At 39.1% G+C, this 24,593-nt stretch overlaps 1 protein-coding gene and 1 long non-coding RNA gene across 2 annotated transcripts; both read right to left on the bottom strand.

Annotated features, from left to right (window-relative positions):
* Nucleotides 1-423: 423 nt before the first annotated feature.
* LOC116271005 lies at nt 424-24,218 on the bottom strand. The gene is made up of 3 exons (XR_004179309.1): nt 23,970-24,218; nt 22,292-22,357; nt 424-1,155 (listed from the first exon to the last, which is right to left on the bottom strand). It is a non-coding gene; the product is annotated as an uncharacterized LOC116271005 (long non-coding RNA).
* On the bottom strand, nt 14,412-16,372 carry LOC110741570 (olfactory receptor 1P1). The gene has a single exon (XM_021928538.2). It carries the CDS (start codon nt 15,484-15,486, stop codon nt 14,488-14,490), a length of 999 nt encoding a protein of 332 aa, XP_021784230.2. The 5' UTR covers nt 15,487-16,372; the 3' UTR covers nt 14,412-14,487.
* Nucleotides 24,219-24,593: the final 375 nt, after the last annotated feature.

Here is a 24,593-nt window from a genome sequence, read left to right as displayed (position 1 = left end):
ATCTCTTTGGGACAGTGGCCAATGTCTTGTATGTTCCAGAGGTGTACTTATGATATAATTTTTAATCAGCAATGTAATGGTTTAAATATATTATTCTATTGGATTGAACAAAAGAACCACCACCTAACTTTATGCTAAAAAATAATCTAGTTTATTTTTTTTTTCTACCTTTGGCAAAAGGAAAGGAATAAGCTGCTTGTTTCAGAAGAAAGTAGAAGTATATGAAATCCACATCCTGTCTTCCGGACACATGACATGGCTTAGCATGTGTGGTATTTGATGTTCAATCCATTCATCAAAGTGGAATGGCTAGTGGTGCAGCTGGATGAACAGAAGTTGGGAAGACAGCAATGCAGGTCTTGGAGTTGGAAAAATCATCTGTATTGAGTCATTCTTGCTATCTCACTTCTTTTCTTAAAACCTGGAGAGGCAGAACATAAAGGGAGCCCAAATCCAACTCATGTGGTCTCAGTTTGACCAGGTGAGCATTTGCAGGGATCCCCTTTATCTTTTAAAGAATGAATAAGGTCTAGTGTTTGATAGTACAATAACATCACTATAGTCAATAATAATTCAATTGTACCTTAAAAAATAACTAAGAGTATAAGTGTGGATTGTTTGTAACACAGAGGATAAATACTTGAAGTGATGGATACACCACTTACCCTGATGTATTACATACTGTATGCCTGTATCAAAATATCTCATATACGCCATAAATTACACATCTGCTATGTACCCACAACATTTTGAAAAATGTTTAAAAAAAACACGAAAAATTATGACATTGGTTTGGTTGCTTTGTAATGTAGGTAGATGTTATATATATAGCATCTAGCAAAAGGCAGTTGGAGCAGTAAGTGAGATTATGCAAATAGTTTCTACATTTTACATGAGGCGGTACGATATTAACTGTAAATGGACTGTGAGAAGCTAAGCATGTCTATTTAAATCCTACAGCAGCAAATGCAAACAGAAGAGAAAGGGGAATAACTTAAAAAGCAATAAATAAATAGGAACTATAAAAAGGATTATTACCATGGGTGGAGCATCCCCTCTGCTTGTTAACGTTCCAGCCACGTTTCCTGCTGGTGCACACATCCTGACTTGCTTCGGTGTCTCTCCTCATTATTCTACGTTTCCTCTGTAGGCCGGCTGTGGAGTCAGAGGAAGAGCATTCAGCATGAGGAGAACTAGGCTCAAATACAAGATCTGCATTTTTCTAAAGGAAAGCCATGGGCGGCCGGGCGCGGCAGCTCACGCCTGTAAACCCAGCACTTTGGGAGGCCGAGGTGGGTGGATCACCTGAGGTCAGGAGTTCGAGATCAGCCTGGCCAAGATGGTGAAACCCCATCTTGGCCAGGCGCAGTGGCTCACGCCTGTAATCCCAGCAGTGTGGGAGGCCGAGGCGGGCGGATCACGAGGTCAGGAGATCGAGACCCTCCTGACTAACATGGTGAAACCCCGTATCTACTAAAAATACAAAAAGTTAGCCGGGCGTGGTGGCGGGCACCTGTACTCCCAGCTACTCGGGAGGCTGAGGCAGGTGAATGGCGTGAACCCAGGAGGTGGAGGTTGTAGTGAGCCGAGATTGCGCCATTGCACTCCAGCCTGGGCGACAGCAAAACTCCATCTCAAAAAAAAAAAAAAAAAAAAGAAAGAAAGAAAGAAAGACATGGGCTAAGTCACTTCATCTTTTAGAGATGTGACTTCTTCATCTGGAAGAAGGGCTACTGCCATCTGTGCCACAGGACTATGTTGAAAATTAAAAGAGACAATAATATATGTGATATACTAAAGGCACACACCCACATACATATGTACATTTCATATGTAATGAAATGGCTACTGTCTCTGAACCTATGTGGCACATTTTTAACTTCTTTTGTAGCACTTATCACTTTCTTCCTTGTTTCTTTTTTTTTTCTAAAAGAAGTATTTGAGTGCTCAGTTAATAGTGCAGGACAATACACTGCGCTATGTCCCTTAGCTGATAGAAAAGGGAGAGAGATACATTGTTTGACCTGGAGGGACATCAAGTCTTGACTGTACAAGTGTCTTCCTTCCCCAACTAGAATCCTCATTCTCCATCCTGGCTCCCTTTCTTGAAGTTCACTCATTCTGCAATGAATTCTTTGTTGAAAACTTGACTTATCAGCTCCCCTCTGATCCATGTTCTGTTAATTTTGCTCCAAAACTTTATATCTTCATTCTACTATTTAATTCAATACATCCACAACAGTCACAGGAACTCTTAAAAACACACCCAAAATGGAACTATTTTTTTCTTAAATTGCTCTTTTGTTCACTACTGTCATTAAGGGCATCTTTTTTGTGTGTGCTTCAAACTCAAAATCTTGTGGACATCTTCTTACTTATTGCTATCATAATAATTCATTCTATGGTTTCTATTTCCACACTACAGTTGCATCTAGATCATAGATGCAAAGAAGGATACCTTCTTATATAGTATCTATCCTCTTTGGTACTTATTATTTCACTATGGACAATAAACACCTAATTCCATTTGACGTTACTGAGTTTATCCATAACAACAAAATTAGTCTTGTATTAATTACGTACCTTCACTCTCTCTTCCCTAGATTGCTTTAAGAGATGTCTAATATAATTAAACTCCTCTCTAATTATATTAGACATTAAATATAATTTAATGTCTAATTAATATATAATGTCTATATTTAATTATATATTTAATTTATATTAGATATTAAATATATTCAATATATATTTAATTATATTAGACATTAAATATGAGAGAAGTCTCATCACTCTTCTCTCCTCCCTTACTGCTCTCTTATCTATCCATTCTTGATTAAAGAGAAACTCTCTTCACTGTTTCATTCAGAGCTTTTAACTATGTATCTGTGCAACTATCATAATTTCATAAACACCCCTGGACTCAACACTTAATCTGAATATTAAGACTGTAGTAATAACCTACAACTAACTATGTGATAACCTTAGTTCTATTCCTCCATCTCCCCTCTTGAATTTTGTCTCATCTTCAATCCTGTGGTCATTCTTTCCTTTGCTTTTGTTTTTATTTTATTATTCATTAATGACTGTCTTAGTAAGATTTTAGGAGGAGTTGTATTATCTTTATATACAGTCTAGTTTAAACTATGAAGTAAGCACAAAAATATTTCCCCAGGTCAGTTTCTTTTTTTATTATACTTTAAGTTCTGGGGCACATGTGCAGAACATGCAGGTTTGTTACATAGGTATACACATGCCATGGTAGTTTCCTGCACCCATCAACCCATCATCTACATTAGGTATTTCTCCTAATGCTATCCCTCCAATAGCCCTCCATCCCCTGACAGGCCCCAGTGTGTGATGTTCCCTTCCCTGTGTCCATGGGTTCTCATGGTTCAACTCCCACTTATGAGTGAGAACATGCAGTGTTTGGTTTTCTGTTTTTGTGTTAGTTTGCTGAGAATAATTGTTTCCAGCTTCATCCATGTCCCTGCAAAGGAAAGGAACTCATCCTTTTCATGGCTGCATAGTATTCCATGGTGTGTATGTGCCACATTTTCTTTATCCAGTCTATCACTGATGGGCATTTGGGTTGGTTCCCAGTCTTTGCTATTGTGAACAGTGCCGCAGTAAACATACGTGTGTGTGTGTCTTTATAGTAGAATGATTTATAATCCTTTGGCTATATACCCAGTAATGGGATTGCTGGGTCAAATGGTATTTCTGGTTCTAGATCCTTGAGGAGTTGCCACACTGTCTTCCACAATGGTTGAGCTAATTTACACTCCTACCAACAGTGTAAAAGCATTCTTATTTCTACACATCCTCTCCAGCATCTGTTGTTTCCTGACTGTTTGATGATCGCCATTCTAACTGGTGTGAGATGGTATCTCCTTGTGGTTTTGATTTGCATTTCTCTAATGATCAGTGATGATGAGTTTCTTTTTTTCATGTTTGTTGGCTGCATAAATATCTTCTTTTGAGAAGTGTCTGTTCATATCCTTTGCCCACTTTTTGATGGGGTTGTTTTTTTCCTAAATTTACATTCTTTGTAGGTTCTGGATATTAGCCCTTTGTCAGATGCATAGATTGCAAAAATTTTCTCTCATTCTGTAGGTTGCCTGTTTACTCTGATGATAGTTTCTTTTGCTGTGCAGAAGCTCTTTAATTAGATCCCACTTGTCAATTTTAGCTTTTGTTGCCATTGCTTTTGGTGTTTTAGTCATGAAGTCTTTGCCTATACCTATGTCCTGGATGGTATTGCCTAGGTTTCCTTCTAGAGTTTTTATGGGTTTAGGTCTTAAGTCTTTAATCCATCTTGACTTAATTTTTGTACAAGGTGTAAGAAGGGGGTCCAGTTTCATTTTTCTGCATATGGCTAGCCAGTTTTCCCAATACCATTTATTAAATAGGGAATCCTTTCCCCATTGCTTGTTTTTGTCAGGTTCATCAAAGATCAGATGGTTGTAGATATATGGTATTATTTCTGAGGTCTCTGTTCCATTGGGCTACGTGTCTGTTTTGGTACCAGTACCATGCTGTTTTGGTTACAGTAGCCTTGTAGTATAGTTTGAAGTCAAGTTGTATGATGCCTCCAGCTTTGTTTTTGTTTTTGTTTTTGTTTTGATTAGGATTGTCTTGGCTATACAGGCGCTTTTTTTGGTTCCATATGAAATTTAAAGAAGTGCTTTCTAATTCTGTGAAGAATGTCGATAGTAGTTTGATGGGAATAGCATTGAACCTATAAATTACTTTGGGCAGTATGGCCATTTTCATGTTATTTATTCTTCCTATAAATGAGAATGGATTGTTTTTCCATTTTTTGTGTCATCTTAGTTCCTTGAACAGTGGTTTTTAGTTCCCCTTGAAGAGGTCCTTCACATCCCTTGTAAGCTGTATTCCTAGGTATTTTATTCTCTTTGTAGCAATTGTGAATGGGAACTCATTCATGATTTCGCTCTTGGCTTGTCTGTTGTTGGTGTATAGGAATGCCTGTGATTTTTTTCACATTGATTTTGTATCCTGAGATTTTGCTGAAGCTGCTTACCAGCTTAAGGAGTTTTTGGGCCAAGACTATGGGGTTTTCTAAATATAGAATCACGTCATCTGCAAACAGATTCTCTTCCTATTTGAATACCCCTTATTTCTTTCTCTTGCCTGATTGTCCTGGCCAGAACTTCCAATACTGTGTTGAATAGGAGTGGCGAGAGAGGGCATCCTTGTCTTGTGCCAGTTTTCAAAGGGATTGCTTCCAGCTTTTGCCCATTCAGTATGATGTTGGCTATGGATTTGTCATAGATGGCTCTTATTATTTTGAGATAATATCTAGTTTATTGGGAGTTTTTAACATGATGGGATGTTGAATTTTATTGAAGCCGTTTTCTGCATCTATTAAGATAAGCATGTGGTTTTTGTCATTGGTTCTGTTTATCTGATGGATTACATTTATTGAACCAGTCTTGCATCCCAGGGATGAAGCTGACTTGATTGTGGTGGATAAGTTTTTTGATGTGCTGCTGGATTCAGTTTGCCAGTATTTTATTGAGGATTTTTGAATCATGGTTCATCAGGGATGCTGGTCTGAAGTTTTCTTTTTTTGTTGTGTCTCTGCCAGGTTTTGGTATCAGGGTGATGCTGGCCTCATAAAATGAGTTAGGGAGGAGTCCCTCCTTTTCAATTGTTTGGAATAGTTTCAGAAGGAATGGTAGCAGCTCCTCTTTGTTCCTCTGGTAGAATTCGGCTGTGAATCTATCTGGTCCTGGGCAGTTTTGGGTTGGTAGGCTATTCATTACTGCCTCAATTTTGGTAGTTGTTATTGGTCTATTCAGGGATTCTACTTCTTCCTGGTTTAGTCTTGGGAGGGTGCATGCGTTCACAAATTTATCCATTTCTTCTAGATTTTCTAGTTTGTGTAGAGGTGTTTATAGCATTCTTTATAGTTTGTATTTCTGGGGGGGTCAGTGGTGATACCCCTTATATCATTTTTTTATTTTGTCTATTTGATTCTTCTCTAGTCTAGCTAGTGGTCTATCTATTTTGTTAACTTTAAAAAAAAAAAAAAACAGCTCCTGTATTCATTGATTTTTTTTGAAGAAGGGTTTTTCATGTCTCTTCCTCCTTCAGTTCCACTCTGATCTTAAAGTTATTTCTTGTCTTCTGCTAGCTTTTGGATTTGTTTGCTCTTGCTTCTCTAATTCTTTTAATTGTGATGTTAGAGTGTTGATCTGAGATCTTTCCAGCCTTCTGATGTGGGCACTTACTGTTATAAATTTCCCTTCTAACACTGTTTTAGCTGTGTCCCAGAGATTCTGGTACATTGTTTGTTTTCATTGGTTTCAGGTAACTTCTTAATTTCAGTGTTAGTTTTGTTATTTACCCAGGGGTCATTCAGGAGCAGGTTGTTCAATTTCTATGTAGTTGTGTGGTTTTGAGTGAGTTTCTTAATCCTCAGTTCTAATTTGATTGCGCTGTGGTCTGACAGACTGTTATGATTTCATTTATTTTGCATTTGCTGAGGAGTGTTTTACTTCCAATTATGTGGTCGATTTTAGAATAAGTGCCCTGTGGCACTGAGAAGAAAATATATTCTGTTGATTTGGGGTGGAGAGTTCTATAGATGTCTATTTGGTCCACTTGATCCAGGACTAAGTTCAAGTCCTGAATATCCTTGTTAATTTTCTGTCTCGATTAGATCGGGGTGTTAGACTCCCACACAATAATAGTGGGAGACTTCAAATGTCTTCGTGGGTCTCTAAGAACCTCTTTTATGAATCTCAGTGCTTCTGTATTGGGTGCATACATATTTAGGATCATTAGCTCTTCTTGTTGCATTCATCCCTTTACAATTATGTAATACCCTTCTTTGTCTTTTTTGATGTCTGTTGGTTTAAAGTCCGTTTTGTCAGAGACTAGGATTGCAACCCCTGCTTTTTTTGCTTTCCATTTGCTTGGTAAATTTTCCTCTATCCCTTTTTTTTTTTTAGCTTATATGTGTTTTTGCACGTTAGATGGGTCTCCTGAATACAGCACACCAATGGGTTTTGACTCCATGCAATTTGCCACTCTGTGTCTTTTAGCTCATTTACATTTAAAGTTAATATTGTTATGTGTGAATGTGATCCTGTCCTGATGCTAGCTGGTTATTTTGCACACTGGTTGATGCAGTTTCTTCATAGTGTCATTGGTCTTTATATTTTGTTGTGTTTTTTGCAGTGGCTGGTACGGGTTTTTTCTTTCCATATTTAGTGCTTCCATCAGGAGCTCTTGAAAGGCAGGCCTGGTAGTGACAAAATCTCTCAGCATTTGCTTGTCTGTAAAGGATTTTATTTCTCCTTTGCTTATGAAGCTTAGTTTGGCTGGATATGAAATTCTGGGTTGAAAACTTTTTCTTTAAGAATGTTGAATATTGACCCCCACTCTCTTCTGACTTGTAAGGTTTCTGCTGAGAGATCCACTGTCAGTCTGATGGGCTTCCCTTTGTAGGTGACCTGACTTTTCTCTCTAGCTGCCATTAACATTTTTTCTCTCATTTTGACCTTGGAGAATCTGATGATAATGTGTCCTGGAGTTAATCTTCTCGTGAAGTATCCTATGATATTCTCTGTATTTCCTGAATTTGAATGTTGCCCTGTCTTGCTAGCTTGGGGAAGTTCTCCTGGATAATACCCTGAAGTGTGTTTTCCAACTTGTTTCCATTCTCCCCATCTCTTTCAGATACTTGTTTCAATCAGAGGTTCAATCTTTTTACATAGTCCCACATTTCTTGGAGGTTTTGTTTGTTCCTTTTCATTCTTTTTCCTCCAATCTTGTCTGCCTGTCTTATTTCAAGATAGTCTTCAAGCTCAAATTCTTTTCTCTGCTTGGTCTGTTTGGTTATTGGTACTTGTGGTTGCGTTGTGAAGTTCTCATGTTGTTGATACTGTGGTTGTGTTGTGAAGTTCTCGTGTTGTGTTTTTCAGCTCCATCAGGTCTCAATGACGTTCCTCTCTAAACTCATTTTTCTGGTTAACAGTTGCTGTAGTGTTTTATCGTCGTTCTTAGCTTCTTTGCATTGGGTTAGAACATGCTCCTTTAGCTTAGTGAAGTTCATTATTACCCACCTTCTGAAGCTTACTTCTGTGAATTCATCCATCTCAGCTTTCACCCAGTTCTGTGCCCTTGCTGAAGAGGTGTCATGATCCTTTGGAGGAAAAAGAGGCACTCTGGCTTTTTTGAGTTTTCAGTATTTTTTCATTGATTATTTCTCATCTTCATGAGTTCATCTAGCTTCGATCTTTGAGGTTGCGGACCTTTGGATGGGGTTTTTGTGGGGGACTTTTTTGTTGTGGTGGTTTTTGCTTTCCAGTTGTTTTTCTTTTAATAGGCCCCTCTTTCACAGAGCTGTTGCCGTTTGCTGTGGTTCACTCCAGATCCTGTTTCCTGGGTCCCTCCTACACCTGGAGGTGTTACCAGAGGAAGCTGCAGAACAGCAAAAATGGCTTCCTGCTCCTTCCTCTGGGATCTCTGTCCCAGAGGGGCACCGACCTGATGCCAGCGGGAACACTATAGTATAAGGTGTCTAGCGACCCCTGTTGAGGGTTTTTACCCAGTCACGAGGCACTTGATCTGGGTCCTGCTTAACAAAGCACTCTGGCAGCCCCTTGGCTGAGGGGGTATGCTGCATTTGGTGGAACCCACTCATCTGGACTGCCCAGATTCCTCAGAGCCAGCAGGGGGAAAGACGAAGTCTGCTGATCCGCGGAGACCATGGCCGCCCCTCCACCCAGGGGCTCAGTTCCAGGGAGATCAGTTTTGTCCCTAAACCCTTGCCTAGAGTTGGTGAAATTCCTGCAGGGAGCCAAGCCACGAGGAGGAATGGGTCAGGGGCCAGCCTAAAGAGGCAGTCTGGCCATGATCTGCCACAGCCGCTGTGCTGTGTTGTAGGAAATTCATCCTGGATCCAAACTGTCCAGTTTCCCCAGTACTGGCAGGGGAAAAACGGCCGACTGGAGGCTCAGTGATGGCTGCCACCCCTCCCCTGGGAGCTCAGCCTTGTTTTTGTTTTTTGTTGTTTGTGTGTGTGTGTGTGTTTTGAGACAGAGTCTTGCGGTGTCGCCCAGGCTGGAGTGCAGTGGCATGATCTTGGCTCACTGCAACCTCCACCTCGCTGATTCAGATGACTCTCCTGCCTCAGCCTCCTGAGTAGCTGGGATTACAGGCACCCACCATCGTGCCTGGCTTTTTTTTTTTTTTTTTTTTTGTATTTTGGTAGAGACAGGGTTTCACCATGTTGGCAAGGCTGGTCTTGAACTCCTGACCTCAGGTGATCCACCCACCTCGGCCTCCCAAAGTGCTGGGATTACAGGCTTGAGCCACCACGCTCCTTAGGCAGCCACCAGCTGCCGTGATGATGGCAGCCCCTCCCCGAAACTCGATAGTCTTAGGCAATCTCCAGCTGAGTGGCTGCTGAGAGTCTGCACAGCTCTGTGCTTGGACTCCCAAAGGGAATCTCCTGATCTGTGGGTTGCACGGATCCCGGGGAAAAGTGTGGTTCCCTGGTCAGGGTAGCACCATCACTCCCCACCTCCCTTGGCTGGGGGTGGGAGCTCCTCTTGCCCTGTGTGGCTCCCAGGTGGGTCATCGCACCACCCTGCTTTTCCTCACGCCCCATGGGTTATGCCAACTGCCTAGTCAGTCCCAGTGAGAGAACCTGGATACCTCAGCTGCCATTTTCGTTCTTCTAAGTGGGAGCCTCTGACTACAGCTGTTTCTAGTCAGCCACTGTGGCCCCTCCCCTCTGTATTTTCTTATACATTTTAGAATAATCTTATTTATATCTTAAACAATCCTGCTGGAATTTTGATAGGAATTGAATTAAACCTAAATCTCAATTTGAGGAGAATTAGCAACTTGACTAGGTTAAATTTCACAATTCATGAACATATTCTGTCTCTCCATTTATCTAGGTCTTCTTGATTTCTTTCAGCAGTGTTTTGTAGTTTTCAACATAAAAATCCTGTACATGTCAAAAATTAGCTGGGCATGGTGGTGCACACCTGTAGTCCCAGCTACCTGGGAGACTGAGGCAGGATTGCTTGAACCCGGGGGGCAGAGGTTGCTGTGAGCCGAGATCCCGCCATTGCACTTCAGCCTGGGGAACAGAGCGAGACTCTGTCTCAAAAAAAAAAAAAAAAAGCGTGTACATGTGTTTTTAAGATTTTTGTTTTAACATTTACATCTGTTTTATTTTCCTGAGTGATTGTCAAAGCTTTTGCATTTTTAAGTTTGGTGTCTGCATGCTTATCGCTGCTGTATAGATATACAGCTGATTTTTGTATGTTTATCATGCATTTTGTGACCTTTCTGAACTCACATAAGCATTTTTTATATTTTGTTTTTGTTTTTAGATTTTTAAAGACATTTCTTGGAATTTTCTATGTCCTCTGAATCATGTCATCTGAAAATGGTGACAATTTCATTTATTTCTGCATGTATGCCTTTTATTTCTTTATCTTATTACACTGGACATAACTTCCAGTTTTTTATTGAATAAGAGTAATGACAGTGAACATTCTTGATTTGTCCCCAATTTTCATGTGTAAAAATTTAGTCTTTCCTCATAACCTACAGTATAATGTTAGTCATAGGTTTTTTGTAGATGCTTTTTATCAAGTTGAGGAAATTCCTCTTCATTCCTCTCCATCTGAGGTTTTGTTTATTTTAAAAAATTTATGAAAAGGGTGTTAAATGTTGTCAAATCCATTTACTGTATCAATTAGTAGGATCATGTAATTCTTCTTTAGGCTGTTAGTATGCTGGATTGGATTGACTGGCTTTCAACTATTGAACCAACCATGCATACCCGGAATAAACCCCACTTGATCATGGTATGTAATTTCTTTTATATATTGCTGAATTTGATATTATGAATTTTTGCATTTATATTCATCAGGATATTGGTCTGTAGTTCTCTGTGTCTGTACTCTTCATCTGGTTTTGGCATCAGGGTAATCTCTTCTCTCCTTTTCTGTTTTTGGAAGAGATTATGTAGATTTGGAAGAGATTATGTAGAATTTGTGTTAATTCCTCTTTTTGATGGAGTTTTCCAGTGAAACCATCTGGACCTATATATTTCTTTTGAGGTGTTATGAAATTGTTATTTCAATTACCTTAAGAGCTGTAAGTCTACTCAAATGATCTATTTCACATTGGATGAGTTGTGGTAGTTTGTATTTTTTGAGGAATTCGTTCACTTTATCTTCATTGTCAAAATTGTGTGTTTAGAATTCCTAATAGTATCCTCCTATCTCTTGTATGTCTGCAGGGTCTGTAGTGATATACCTGATTTCAGTTCTTATATTGTCTTCTCTGTTGTTTCTTTGTCAATCTTGCTGGAGATTTGTTATTCATCTTTACAAAGAACCGGGTCTTCACTTCATTGATTTTTCTCTGTTGTTGTTTTTTATGTTCAATTTCATTGATTTTTGATCCTATCATTATTACTTCCTTCTGTTTGCTTTGAATTTATTTTGCTCTTTTCTAGGCTTCTTAAATAGGAACTTAGATTCTTGATTTGAGACTTTCCTCTTTTCTAATGTATGTATTCAGTGCTATATATTTTCTTCTTATCACTGTTCTAGCTTTGTTCCACAAATTCTGATATGTTATATTTTCATTTTAATACAGCTCGATTGTTTTTTAAAATTATACTTGTGACTTCCCCGTGGATTATTAATAAATGTGTTGTTTAGTTTTTGAGTATCTGGAGATTTTCTTCATCTTTGTTATTGATTTCTAGGCTGATTGCATTGTGGTCAGAGAACATACTTCGTATGATGTATGATTTCAATTATTCTAAATTTGTTGGAGTTTATATTATACCCCAGTATATGATCTATCATGATATATATTCAGGGGGCACTTGAAAATAATGTTAGTTCTGCTGTTATTGAAGGGGGTGGTCTATAAATGTCAAATAGATACTGTTGGTTACCGTTGTTGTAGAGTTATCCCATATCCTTACTGATCTTCTGTCTAGTTATTCTATCATTGTTGAGAGAGGGGTTTTGAAGTCTTCAACTATAATTGTGAACATTCGTCTATGTCTCTTTCAGTTTTTTTCTCACATATTTTGCATTTCAACTGTATGATGAATACGTTTTCAGGATTGCTATGTCTTCTTGGTGGATTGAATCCTTTATTATAATATCCCTCTCTGTCACTGGTAATTTTCTTTACTTTGAAATCCACTTATGTGAAATATATATAGCCACATCTCTTTCTTTTCATTAATGTTTATATTTCTTTCTCCATTCTTTTCCTTTCAACCTAAGCTGTAATATTTGAGGTGAGCTTCTTGTGGACAACATAAAGTTGGGTAATGTTTATTTCAAATCCACTCTGCCAACTTCTGTCTTTTAATTGGTGCATTTAGACCATTTACATGTAATATAATTAATGATATGTTCATATTTAAATTTGCCATTTTATTTTTTGTTTCTATGTGTTTTCTTTTTCCTGCCTTCTTGTGAGTTGCTTTAACATTTGATTTATCTATTGTGTTTTTGAGTATATCCCTTTGTATAGTTTTTTAGTGGCTGCTGTAGATATTACATTAAACATACATACATAATTTATCACATTTTACTGTTTTCATCATTTTACCAGTTCAAGTGAAGTGTGGAAGCCTTACCTCTCTTTAATTAATCCACTAAAATAAAACCAACTGCCCCTGACCATTTCATGCTCTTCATGTAGTAGACAAACAGAAAAAGATAGGAGTCATTTTTTAAACTGAGATAATTGATATTGATTACCATGAAGATTTATGGCTTATGCCATGAACTCTCATATTAATTCCATAGATGGTAATAAATTCTAATAAGCATTTTAGTCATAACACAAAAAACAGAATAACTAAAACCTCTAATAGTTGAAGGTCTAATTCATTCTACCAGGCATCAACATAGACCTGCCAAAGTGATAGCGTAGATGAGGGAAATCTAAAATAGGTAGTAGAGAGTCAGTCAAGCTAATTATCTGCAATTACAGCTTTGGGACAACCAACAGTAGTATGGACTGTATCTTGTTTTGATTACACTTTTATGCAATCTTACCATCTCCTAACTGGCCACCAACTTAAAGGGAATTCTGAGTTATGGGGCATATACCCACCCTGTTTGAGAAGGAAGGAGGCTGAATTCATTTTAACAACAGCACATAGAGGCTCCAAATCATAGGATGAGAGCTGGATGCAATGGGGAAGTGCAAATGGATCTAAGTAGCACAGGCATGGATTGCATTGAACACGAATCTCATGTACCTCCTCAGTTTCTCTCGACAGTCTCCTCCTTTCTGAAGGCATCCTCTGCCTCCTGGACCAAGTCACTACCACTGACAGCCTTACCCCTCTTGTGGGAGATGGGGTGTGCTACTCAGCACAAGGAAGCAAAAATATGTGTGGTCCACAACTCTCTGTCAAATTCCTCAAGATGGCTGGCCTCCCAGTTTTTGACCCAGACCTGCATGGGCTATAGGCAGATACACACACACAACACTCACAGTCAGCCACGACTTAAGCAGATAAGGAACAAAGCTAGAAATAACTACACATGGCTGGGCGTGGCGGCTCATGCCTGTAATCCCAGCACTTTGGGAGGCCGAAGTGGGTGGATCACCGCAGGTCAGGAGTTCAAGACCAGCCTGGCCAACATGGTAAAACCCTGTCTCTACTAAAAATATAAAAAATAGCCAGGCGTGGTGGCAGGCACCTATAATCTCAGCTACTTGGGAGACTGAGGCAGGAGAATCACTTGAACCTGGAAGGCAGAGGTTGCAGTGAGCTGAGATCGTGCCATTGCACTCCAGCCTGGGCAATAAGAGTGAGACTCCATCTCAAAAAAAAAGAAAAAGAAATAACTACACACTAGTTATCATAATATATAACTTACATTTGTTATATCATCTCGTTACAAATTGTTTGTAAATCTTTTTACTAAGAGAACATAGATCACTCCTATATCGTTGACAGCTTTGTTTTAATAGCTGCAAATATTTTTGATTCATAACCTTGAGACAATAAGTATTTGTATAATTTCCTATTTTTGTAGGAAAACATACACTTGTTCACTTAAATTTGTAAAGTCTTTGCCATCTGATTGACTTTATTGCTAAATATTGTCATTAGCCCACTTTCCATGACCTCATTAAGTTTTAATAAACTAGCATATAAAAGGCTACACAGGCTTTTAGAATTAAAAGCATTGCAAAAGTCATGCCTCCTTGTGAAAAATTATTAATAAGTTAAATGAGCAAATAAGGAGCTCTTAACAGATTAAGCACAAAGCAAAACATTGATTTCCCTTTATAACACCAAACTTGCAGTGGGCACTCGGGGAGGGGAGTGCTGATAAGGGATATGTGGGATTCAGAAATGAGACACTTTGAGGTAGAAATTTCTGTCAAGCCCCTCACTGGAGGGGAAGGAGAACACCTTCAGTTTCTCAGCAGAAGTCACTGGCCCTGGCCCTGTGAGAAGGAGACTCTGCCCTTGAGAAGTCTAACCACTGCAGCCTTCATGTCCTTGTTCCGCAGGCTATAAATAAAGGGGTTCAGCAGGGGAGTCACCACTGTGTACATGACAGCAGCCGCTGTATCCTCCTCTACTGAGCTGGAGGAAGAGGATGAGGGGCACAGATACGCCCTGATGACCGTCCCGAAGAACAGAGCAACAACAACGAGGTGAGAGCCGCAGGTAGAGAAGGCCTTGCGCCTTCCCTGGGCAGAGGGCGCCCTGAGGATGGCTGAAACAATGCGGATATAAGAGACCAGGATGAGCATAAAAGGGATTAAAATGACTGTTCCCCCTAGGAAGAGGAGCACAAGCTCATTGACCTGGGTGTCAAAGCAAGACACCTTCATCAGTGGTCCCAAATCGCAGAAGAAGTCAGGAATGATCTTAGAGCAGAAGGAAAGCCGGGATATGAGGAAGGTGTGAGTCATGGCGACAAGACTCGTGAGGGTCCAGCAGGCGGCCACCAGGACGGCACAGCGGTGGAGGCTCATGATGATCATATAGTGGAGTGGGTGGCAAATGGCCACATAGCGGTCATAGGCCATTACAGCCAGGAGAAAGATGTCCATGTCCCCAAAAGTCAAGAAGAAGTAGAGCTGTGCCAAGCACCCTGCATAGGAAATGGACGTGCTCTGGGTCTGGATGTTCACCAGGGCCTTGGGCACAGTGGTGGAGGTGAAAAAGATGTCTGTGCACGACAAGCTGGCAAGGAAGAAGTACATGGGGGTGTGGAGGTGTGTGTCGGTGCCAATGGCCAGGACAATGAGCAGGTTCCCAGCCACAGTGACCGCGTACATCCACAGAAACAACAGGAAGAGGATGTGTTGCTGCTGTGCCTGGTCTGAGAGTCCCCAGAGGAGGAACTCAAAGGTACTAGTCTGATTCCCTCCTTCCAGGAGCTCAGAAGTCAGAGAAAAAACACCTTGAGTGAGCCCCATTACAGTTCTGTAAAAATGTTTTACTTTAGATGGGTGAGCATGCTATTCTCTGAGTTTTAAGGAAGAAGAAAGAAAGACAGTGTACTTTTATTGGCCATCTACTATGTGCACTGTAAATTTTTACTGAAATACACTATGCTGGAAAGTGTGGGAGATACAATGTGAGGTAATTAAAATACGTTTCTCATTTGTTTTTCTACACTCTTTTTCATCCCAAATTTCTTTAGCTGGACTTTCCTTTTCTTTAGCTGTACTCTCAGAGGAGTTAATATCTGTAAAATGAACGAATGAAAGCATCTTAATTACTGACTCTGGACCTGGCACAGTGCTAGGTAAGTAAGACAGTGATAACCCTTAACCTCAGGGAATTTCAATCTAATGGGCTAGACATAACTGCCTCTATTAAAATCTTATATGAGTTGGATTCAGAGTTTCCCAGCCATTCACCTGCTTTCAAACCACTCTCAGACCCCAAGACTGCACCTGTTCTGATTCATCAAGCCCAAAACTCAATATTCTCTAAAGATGCAATTTCATATTATCTGTTTCTCTGGAAACCAATTCAACAATCAACTATTTAGTAAAGACCCACTATGTACAGATTACTTTTTGAGGTGTCAGTGAAACTCCAAAGAAAAAAATCATAGTCTCCAGAATCTCAAACAGAATAGAACAGGATGTGTCCTGAAAGAGAAGCTGAAGGCCAAAACTCAGCAATCGGGTAACTCACTCCAGGGTGTGACTGGAGAAGCCTCCAGGGCTGTTTTGATGGAAGAGGCCTTCATATGGATAGAAACATCAGCAATAGGCCAGGTGCGGTGGCTCAGGCCTGAAATACCAGCAGTTTGGGAGGCCTGGGTGGGCAGATCGCTTGAGGTCAGGAGTTCGAGAATAGCCTGGGCAACACGGTGAAACCCCGTCTCTACTAAAAATACAAAAAAATTAGCTGGGTGTGGTAGTGGGCGCCTGTAGTCCCAGCTACTCAGGAGGCTGAGGCAGGAGAATCACATGAACCAGGGAGGCAGAGGTTGGTAGTGAGCCGAGATCACCACACTCATGCCAGCCTGGGCCACAGAAGCGGGGAAAGGGAATGAAGGAAGGAAGAAAGAACTAGGCAACAGGGAGTAAAGGTCCCTAATGATTACGACCACTGTGTGGGGGATGACTTTTCTCTCCATCTCTGACTGGTAAAAGTCCACACATTTCCACACAAATGCCACCTACTACTTAACATTTCACGGTCCTTCTCTAAGAGAAAGGCTGTTCCTGCACGAAGCTTCCGCAAGATTTTGATGACACATTTTTTTCATCAGCACTTGAACATTTTTGTGCCCCCATGTCTTGACTACAGAAAAATTAAATAAATGTTAAATGATTAGAGTTTCTACTTTTCTCCTTTCTTAGGTCTTACCTTCCTTTCCTGAATTTATTCTTCTCAAGGCTGAGAATTTTAAAACACAGAGTCAAACAGGAGTTTGGGTCAATTTAATTCAGTTCAAGTCTGCAAACATTTATCAGTCTTCTCACTCTCTGTACATGCAGCTTGACTATCTATACCCAGAGAAGGAGGGCATTCTGTATGTTTTATCTCTGTGTAAACCCTTGGGCTGAATGGAGTGAAGTGTTAACCGTTGACCGGTGGTGATGGCCTTGAGAAGTCTGTGAAAGCGAGAAGTTCTAAAACATAATTTGATCAAGTCACAGATAAAACTTTCAGAAGCTTTTGGTATCCTTTTCAACAAGTACATATCTGAAGAAAGAATAAAAAGGATGCAAGGGGAACTACATTAAGAAAAGGGTGCATGGAACCATATCTCTGAATTATGTATTTGGAACTAAACAGTGATTGTCTAGATCCTAATTTTCTTATGTCTCCACTGAGAACCATGCAAAGTGACAAGGAGGAGGAATATAAGCTCAGATATGTATACTTTCATTGAAACTGAGAGTCAGAAACATCTTACATTAAAAAAAAACACACAACACCTTGGAAATGAGTGGAAGACAACACCATGAATCAGCCCCATCAATGCGGAAAGTAAAGGCCAAGCAGCAAAGTAGGTGAGTAGGGCAGGGAGTAATGGGGAGTATCAGAATCTACAAATCCTCAGCTGACAGTCATGCCTAGAAAGAGAGGACCTAACCCTGAGGGATAGTTGTTATGTATAGATCTGAAGAAACAGGGCAAAAAGTCATGCCGAACAAAGGTGAAGAGGAAAGGTGAGGCAGGCGATAAAGCAATCTTCATTATTGTAGCAATGGAAGGAGTCCTTAGATGGAGAATCTGGGCAAGTTACCCTAATCTTGCTAAATCTCTGGTACTGAAAAAAGGCAAATTGTTCAAATGTGAATCATTACTAATGACTAAATTGCTGGACCTATAGAGAAATATGAAAAAGGAACCCCTGAAAAGTCAAGCTTTTTATAAGAGAACTCACTAGGAAATTGTCTCTATTGAGAAAAATTCCAATACAATATGTCTTCAAGAATTTTCAAAGTCATAAAACTAACTGTGAAAGAATACTACAAATAGGAAATAAACTCAGAGAAAATATACCCAGACCACAAGAAGGTGTGAAATAGGAACTGAGAGAAGTCTGGATAGAAATTGAAGCAACAGTCACTTATTTTGAAGACTAAGTTACAGAGATTTTTTTTTAAATGAACAATACAGAAATCATTATAAAGGACATAAAGGCTAGAAATGAGAAAGGCAAAAGAAACAAAAATAAAGAATGGGGTAAAAGAGTTAGAGAGAAAGAAATTGGTATAGAAGACTGACCAAGAAGATTATATTATAAGCAGAATCCCAAAGAAAAAAGTAAACTTCAGAGTAGAAGATTTAAAATTTAAATGAACTTCCCAGAAATGAAAGATTTTAGTCTACATATTGAAAAGGCATATATCTTAGTAAATTCCAAAAAGTATCTTAGTAAAGTTGTTAGACCTTCAAAATAAACAAAGAATCCTTCAGGTAACCAGTTCCTCCTCCTCCACCGAAAAAAAATCAAGTTGGCATCAGTCTTGATAGCAACTTTCTATACCAGAAAGTAATAAAAGAACATTTACAAGAAACTCAGAAATATAAAGATGAGCCAGGAATTTTATGGCAACCAATCTGTACTTGTATAAGGGCGATAAGTACAGAGTTTGAACATAAACTCAGGGATTATTGTTCCCATGGCTCTTTCTGGGGTTTCTATTAGAAGATGAAGTTCATATAATCAAGAAAATGTTAGAATAAACTTAGCAAAAATACAAGTGAAAAGCATTGAATATCAATTTACTGTAGAACTAAACTAGGATCAGAATGTGGGGCTAAAGGTGACAGGATACTAGTTAAACCATTATGGAAAACAGTGTGGCGCTTCCTCAAGGATCTAGAACTAGAAGTACCATATGACCCAGCCATCCCATTACTGGGGATATACCCAAAGGATTATAAATCATGCTGCTATAAAGACACATGTACACGTATGTTTATTGCAGCACTATTCACAACAGCAAAGACTGGGAATCAACCCAAATGTCCATCAGTGACAGACTGGATTAAGAAAATGTGGCACATATACACCATGGAATACTATGCAGCCATAAAAAAGGATGAGTTCGTGTCCTTTGTAGGGACATGGATGCAGCTGGAAACCATCGTTCTCAGCCAACTATTGCAAGAACAGAAAACCAAACACCGCATGTTCTCACTCATAGGTGGGAACTGAACAATGAGATCACTTGGACTCAGGAAGGGGAACATCACACACCGGGGTCTATCATGGGGAGCGGGGAGGGATTGCATTGGGAGTTATACCTGATGTAAATGACGAGTTGATGGGTGCAGCACACCAACATGGCACAAGTATACATATGTAACAAACCTGCACATTATGCACATGTACCCTAGAACTTAAAATATAATTTAAAAAAAAGTGACAGGATAATACCTAAATGCAATATATGCTAATAATATGCAAATAACTAACCAATCAATGGGAAAAGGAAGAAAGTAGGAAGTCTATTTCTGTTTATCTCTTAGGGACACTTAGGAGAAAAGGAATATATTAAGCAAATAAGTCAAATAGAAGCTTAAGCTTGTCTAAGAGGATAAAGAATATTCTTGAAAAAATAGTAATATTGAATGGTGAAAAAGGGAGAATAAAGTTTACAAGTTAATTTCATTGTATATAGTAAGGAACAAAAGACACTGTCTAAAGAAAGAAGAGACTAAAAGTATTAAGATATTAGCATTATGTAAACTTCCTATGATCAGAAAGAGAATGGCAGACTACATATTAAACATAAAGTCATATGGCACACCTAGGCCTACACATCAGTTATGTTAATAAATGTAAATGAGCTTAATGAACCTTTTAAAAGAAACATACTTTAAATTGACTCTCAAAGCAAAACCCAACTGTATTCTGTGTATAAGAGAAATTGCTAAAATAATGTATTTCAGAATGATTGAAAATGAAATGATAGGCAAAGGCATAGGAGGCTAATGTGACCAAAACAGCATGATCCTTATATCAAAAAAACAGAATTCAGGAGGACAAAATTAAACAATATGCAGGCTACTTTATAAAAATTAAACCTACAATCAAAATAAAATTGTTTTTAAAAATCTATAAAATTTATGAAGCTTAGTTTGGCTTAGTTCAACCACTGTAGAGGACAGTGTGGCGATTCCTCGAGGATCTAGAACCAGAAATACCATTTGACCCAGCAATCCCATTACTGGGTATATAGCCAAAGGATTATAAATCATTCTACTATAAAGACACATGCACACGTATGTTTATCGTGGCACTATTCACAATAGCAAAGACTTGGAACCAACCCAAATGCCCATCAATGACATACTGGATAAAGAAAATGTGGCACATATACACCATGGAATACTATGCAGCCATAAAAAAGGATGAATTCATGTCTTTTGCAGGGACATGGATGAAGCTGGAAACCATTATTCTCAGCAAACTAACACAGCAACAGAAAACCAAACCCTGCATGTTCTCATTCATAAGTGGGAGTTGAACAAGGAGAACACTTGGACACAGGGTGGGGAACATCACACACCAGGGCCTGTTGGGGGGTTGGGGCTTAGGGGAGGGATAGCATTAAGAGAAATACCTAATGTAGGTGATGGGTTGAGGGGTGCAGCAAACCACTGTGGAACGTGTATACCTAGGTAACAAACCTGCACGTTCTGCACATGTATCCCAGAACTTAAAGTATAATAAAAAAGATCTATAATATCTGGGTACCACATAAAACAAATTTTCTCAAAGTAGAAACTATAAAAGATCTGCGAAGAAACAAACACATTAATAAAAAGAGAAGGTTGGCCGGGCGCGGTGGCTCAAGCCTGTAATCTCAGCACTTTGGGAGGCCGAGATGGGCAGATCACGAGGTCAGGAGATCAAGACCATCCTGGCTAACATGGTGAAACCTCATCTCTACTAAAAATATAAAAAACTAGCCAGGCGAGGTGGCAGCGCCTGTAGTCCCAGCTACTCGGGAGGCTGAGGCAGGAGAATGGCGTGAACCCGGGAGGCGGAGCTTGCAGTGAGCTGAGATCTGGCCACTGCACTCCAGCCTGGGCGACAGAGCGAGACTCTGTCTCAAAAAATTAAAATAAAACAAAAAATAAGAAGAAAAGGTTTTGTCAGTCCAAGGCAGATCAAGTGATTAAAGGAAGGATAGAAAATATCAAAATAATGTGTACATTTGTGTGTATGAGTATGTTTTAATAATGGTAATGAATACACTTTACTTTGAAGTTCCTATAGAACATTTTTTAAAGACAGTTTATAGAGCCACAGACTAAACCTCAAATGAGTTCCAAAAAGTAGCAATAATTCAAGTAATGATGTCTGACAAAAACAATGCAATAAAAATTACATAAATAGAAATTAATTACAAAACCAAAAAATAAAAATGGCCTTTTAACCTGGAAAAAATGTTTGAATATCTTCATTAAATAACTCTAGGGTCCAAAGGAGATATAAAGATCTAAATTCCAGAATTTTTAGAAAACAATAGCAGTAATAATAATACTACATATCAGAATCTATAGAATATTGTTAACACCATAATCAAAATATTCACTGCCTTAAATACTTATATGAATGACAATAAAGAATAAAACATGAATTAAGCATCTAACAGAATTGAATTGAAAGGAAGGAGAAAAATATTTAAAGCAAAAATTGAGTTAGAAACCAGAACACAAAGTTAAAAAAAACCAGTTCTTTGGTCTTCAATAAACAGTTTTGGGACTCTTGCAAAAGGATGAATTGGAACTTGTACCTCAGATTATATACAAAATTAACTCAAAATGGATTAAAAACCTATGTAAGAGCTAGAGTTATAAAAGTCGTAAGAGGAAATACAGGCATAAATCATTGTGAACTTGGATAAGGCAATAGTTTGTTAAATATAACACCAAAAGCACACAACAAAATGAAAAGCAGACAAATTGCACATCATCAAAATTTAGAACATTTGTGCTTCAAAAGACACTGTTAAAGTGAGAAGACAGCTTATGGAATAGCTCACTTCTCACATAGCAGAAAATTTCATTTTCTCCTATTCCATAAGCAGATAAGGGATTTCTATCTAGAATATAGAAAAACACAAATACAACTCAATAATGAAAAAGACAACTAACAATGGTATGTTTAAGGAATCAGTTCCGATGTGAGTTTTTTCCAAGCAACCTGGCTGAAGCGATATAATAGAATGCATTTTTCTTTGTGAGGGTCTACATGATCGTTTTCTAGAAAGCATAGGTATCTGTACTTACCTTTTTATATGAAGACAATAGTGTCCTCGTGGTTTTAAAGACAAATGTGAAATAAAATTGTTTCATCTGAAAAAAAAAAAAAAAAAAAAACCAATGAGATACCACTTCCCACCCTCTAGGATGGCTGGAGTCAGTAAGTCAGGTAATAACATGCATTATCAAGGATGTGGAGAAAAAAAAAAAACACTACATCTTCATCATATGGGATTGATTCCAGGAATGCAAGGCTGGTTAAATACAGGAGAAACATAATCACCCATTGTTATAAACTAAAAGTCTATAAGAGGAATCGTAACTAGTTGGACAAGTTCCCTTCCCTCTATCATCATCCTCCCAGGAAACCCATCCCAGCCTCAGCAGGGAATCTTTGGCAGGAACATGCTGTGCTCAGTTTTACTGTACCGGGAATGCTCCTTTCCCTGGGGTGGATGAGGGTCTTGCTCTGAGCCTGCATTCTTGGGTCTGGTAGAGCCAGGCATCTGTCCCAGTGCCTGAGTCTTTGCTCCAGTGGAGAGGACATGGCCTTCAGAGATCACTGGCAGCCTGGTGTTTCTGTCCAACCCATGGGACCCAAGCCCTGCTCTCCCAGCTGTTCACACAATTCCTCATCCCCACTCACCTCTCTCTGCTCCTGTCTGTTGCTGGCTGCATATAGAGCACAGCTGATTCTATACTCTTCTCTCCCCTGCACTGTATCTAGATGAACCTGACCTGGGACTGAGCTTCCCTGACTTCCCCACCAGTGATGGGAGTCTGTCTTTTACTTGTGACAACTTACCTGTAACTCCTCGAGGTATTCTCTTACCTATAATCTCTCGTTTCTCCCTTTTGTTAAAAGAATTAGCATTGGAATTAGAGGTGCTGTGAAAGGCCACCTAGTTCATCTTTTCTGTCAATTCAAGAATCCTCTCGCCAGCATCCTGGAGAGGTGTTTTGCCTGCTTAGGGACCTACAGCCACGGGGAGCTCCCCCTCAGCAGAGCAACCTACTGCACTTTGAAGATGCTTCCTTTTTACCCTGTGACACTGGAAGTTCTGGGCACTTCTTAGTACTATCAGGATGTGTTTTTAAAACACTTTTCAGTTAATATTATATTTTACCTGTCTAAAATATAATATTTACACACATTTACAATTATAATGCATTTACCTGTGTTATTAAGCTACCAGTCTTTATTCATTTTTTTCTCATTATTTTTATCTCTTTTTGCTTTCATATGAAACTTTGGATGAAGTCTTAAGTTTTTACTCTAAAAAACAGATGATTGCTTCTGGAGTATTGATATTAATATTATCGGTACCCTATGTAGGTTTTTAAAACTTACATTTTCATGCTGAAATATTTTAAATGTATTGACAAGTATAATGCATTGACCTGTGTTAAGTATTCTTTAAAACATGATTTTAACAACGCATGATTTCCTCTATCTATGCAAACGCTGCCTTACCCTCCGCTCCTCTATTCCAACCACTCTGAGCCACTTAGTGCTCATATATACATATACACACACACACACATATATATATATTCTCTTGTGTCTATCTATCCATCCATCCCTTGTATCCAGGCTTTTATGTGCAATAATTTCTACCCCCAGATACTTACAGGCGTATAGTTTATACTCAGTTAATGTTTGTTAAAAGAGTGAATGTCATACTGTTAGTAAAGGAAACATCACCTGTTCTCGCCTCTTGCCAGAGACCCGCTTGGAGGGTAGAGAGCTTCCAGTTCACCTAGAAAATGAGAAGGAATCAACTTGCTGTGGTCAAACACAAGAGCTCAAGGGTCCAAGTTTTAGAGTTTGAGAGAAATGGGCTTGAGTCTCGATTCTACCATTTAAAAGTTATATAAACTTTAAATAATTTTTTAAGTGATTAGAGATAAGGTCTTGCCCTGTCACCCAGGCTGGAGTGCAGTGGTGCAATCATAGCTCACTTTAGCCTCAAACTTCTGTGCTCAAGCGATTCTCCTGCCTCAACCTCTTGTGTAGCTGGGACTATAGGCAAAGGCCACTGTGCCCAGCTTATGTGAAAATTTTAAGTATTTTCTCTAAACATCAACTTCCTCACCTGTAAATTGAGATAATAAATAGTTTCTTCCTTTTAGTGTATTGTGAAGGTTGAATAAAACACGTAAAGAACTTTGGAAAGCATCCTGGACGGTAAACTCTCAACAAATGCTGATTCGTACTCAACAGAGTTTGGTGAATATTATCTTTGAAATTTAAAAGTTCCAGGATATGTATGTTTATAAGTCACTGTTCTTCAATAATTATTTGCAGAATTCTGAGAGCCATTTAGAT

Source organism: Papio anubis, chromosome 17 (genome assembly GCF_008728515.1).
Source record: "Papio anubis isolate 15944 chromosome 17, Panubis1.0, whole genome shotgun sequence".
Taxonomy (NCBI): Eukaryota; Metazoa; Chordata; class Mammalia; order Primates; family Cercopithecidae; genus Papio; species Papio anubis.
This window is presented reverse-complemented; position numbering and strand designations above follow the sequence as displayed.

Bases quoted from the DNA above. Each gene is read 5' to 3' on its own strand.
- LOC110741570 (XM_021928538.2), bottom strand. From the start codon at position 15,486: ATGGGGCTCACTCAAGGTGTTTTTTCTCTGACTTCTGAGCTCCTGGAA.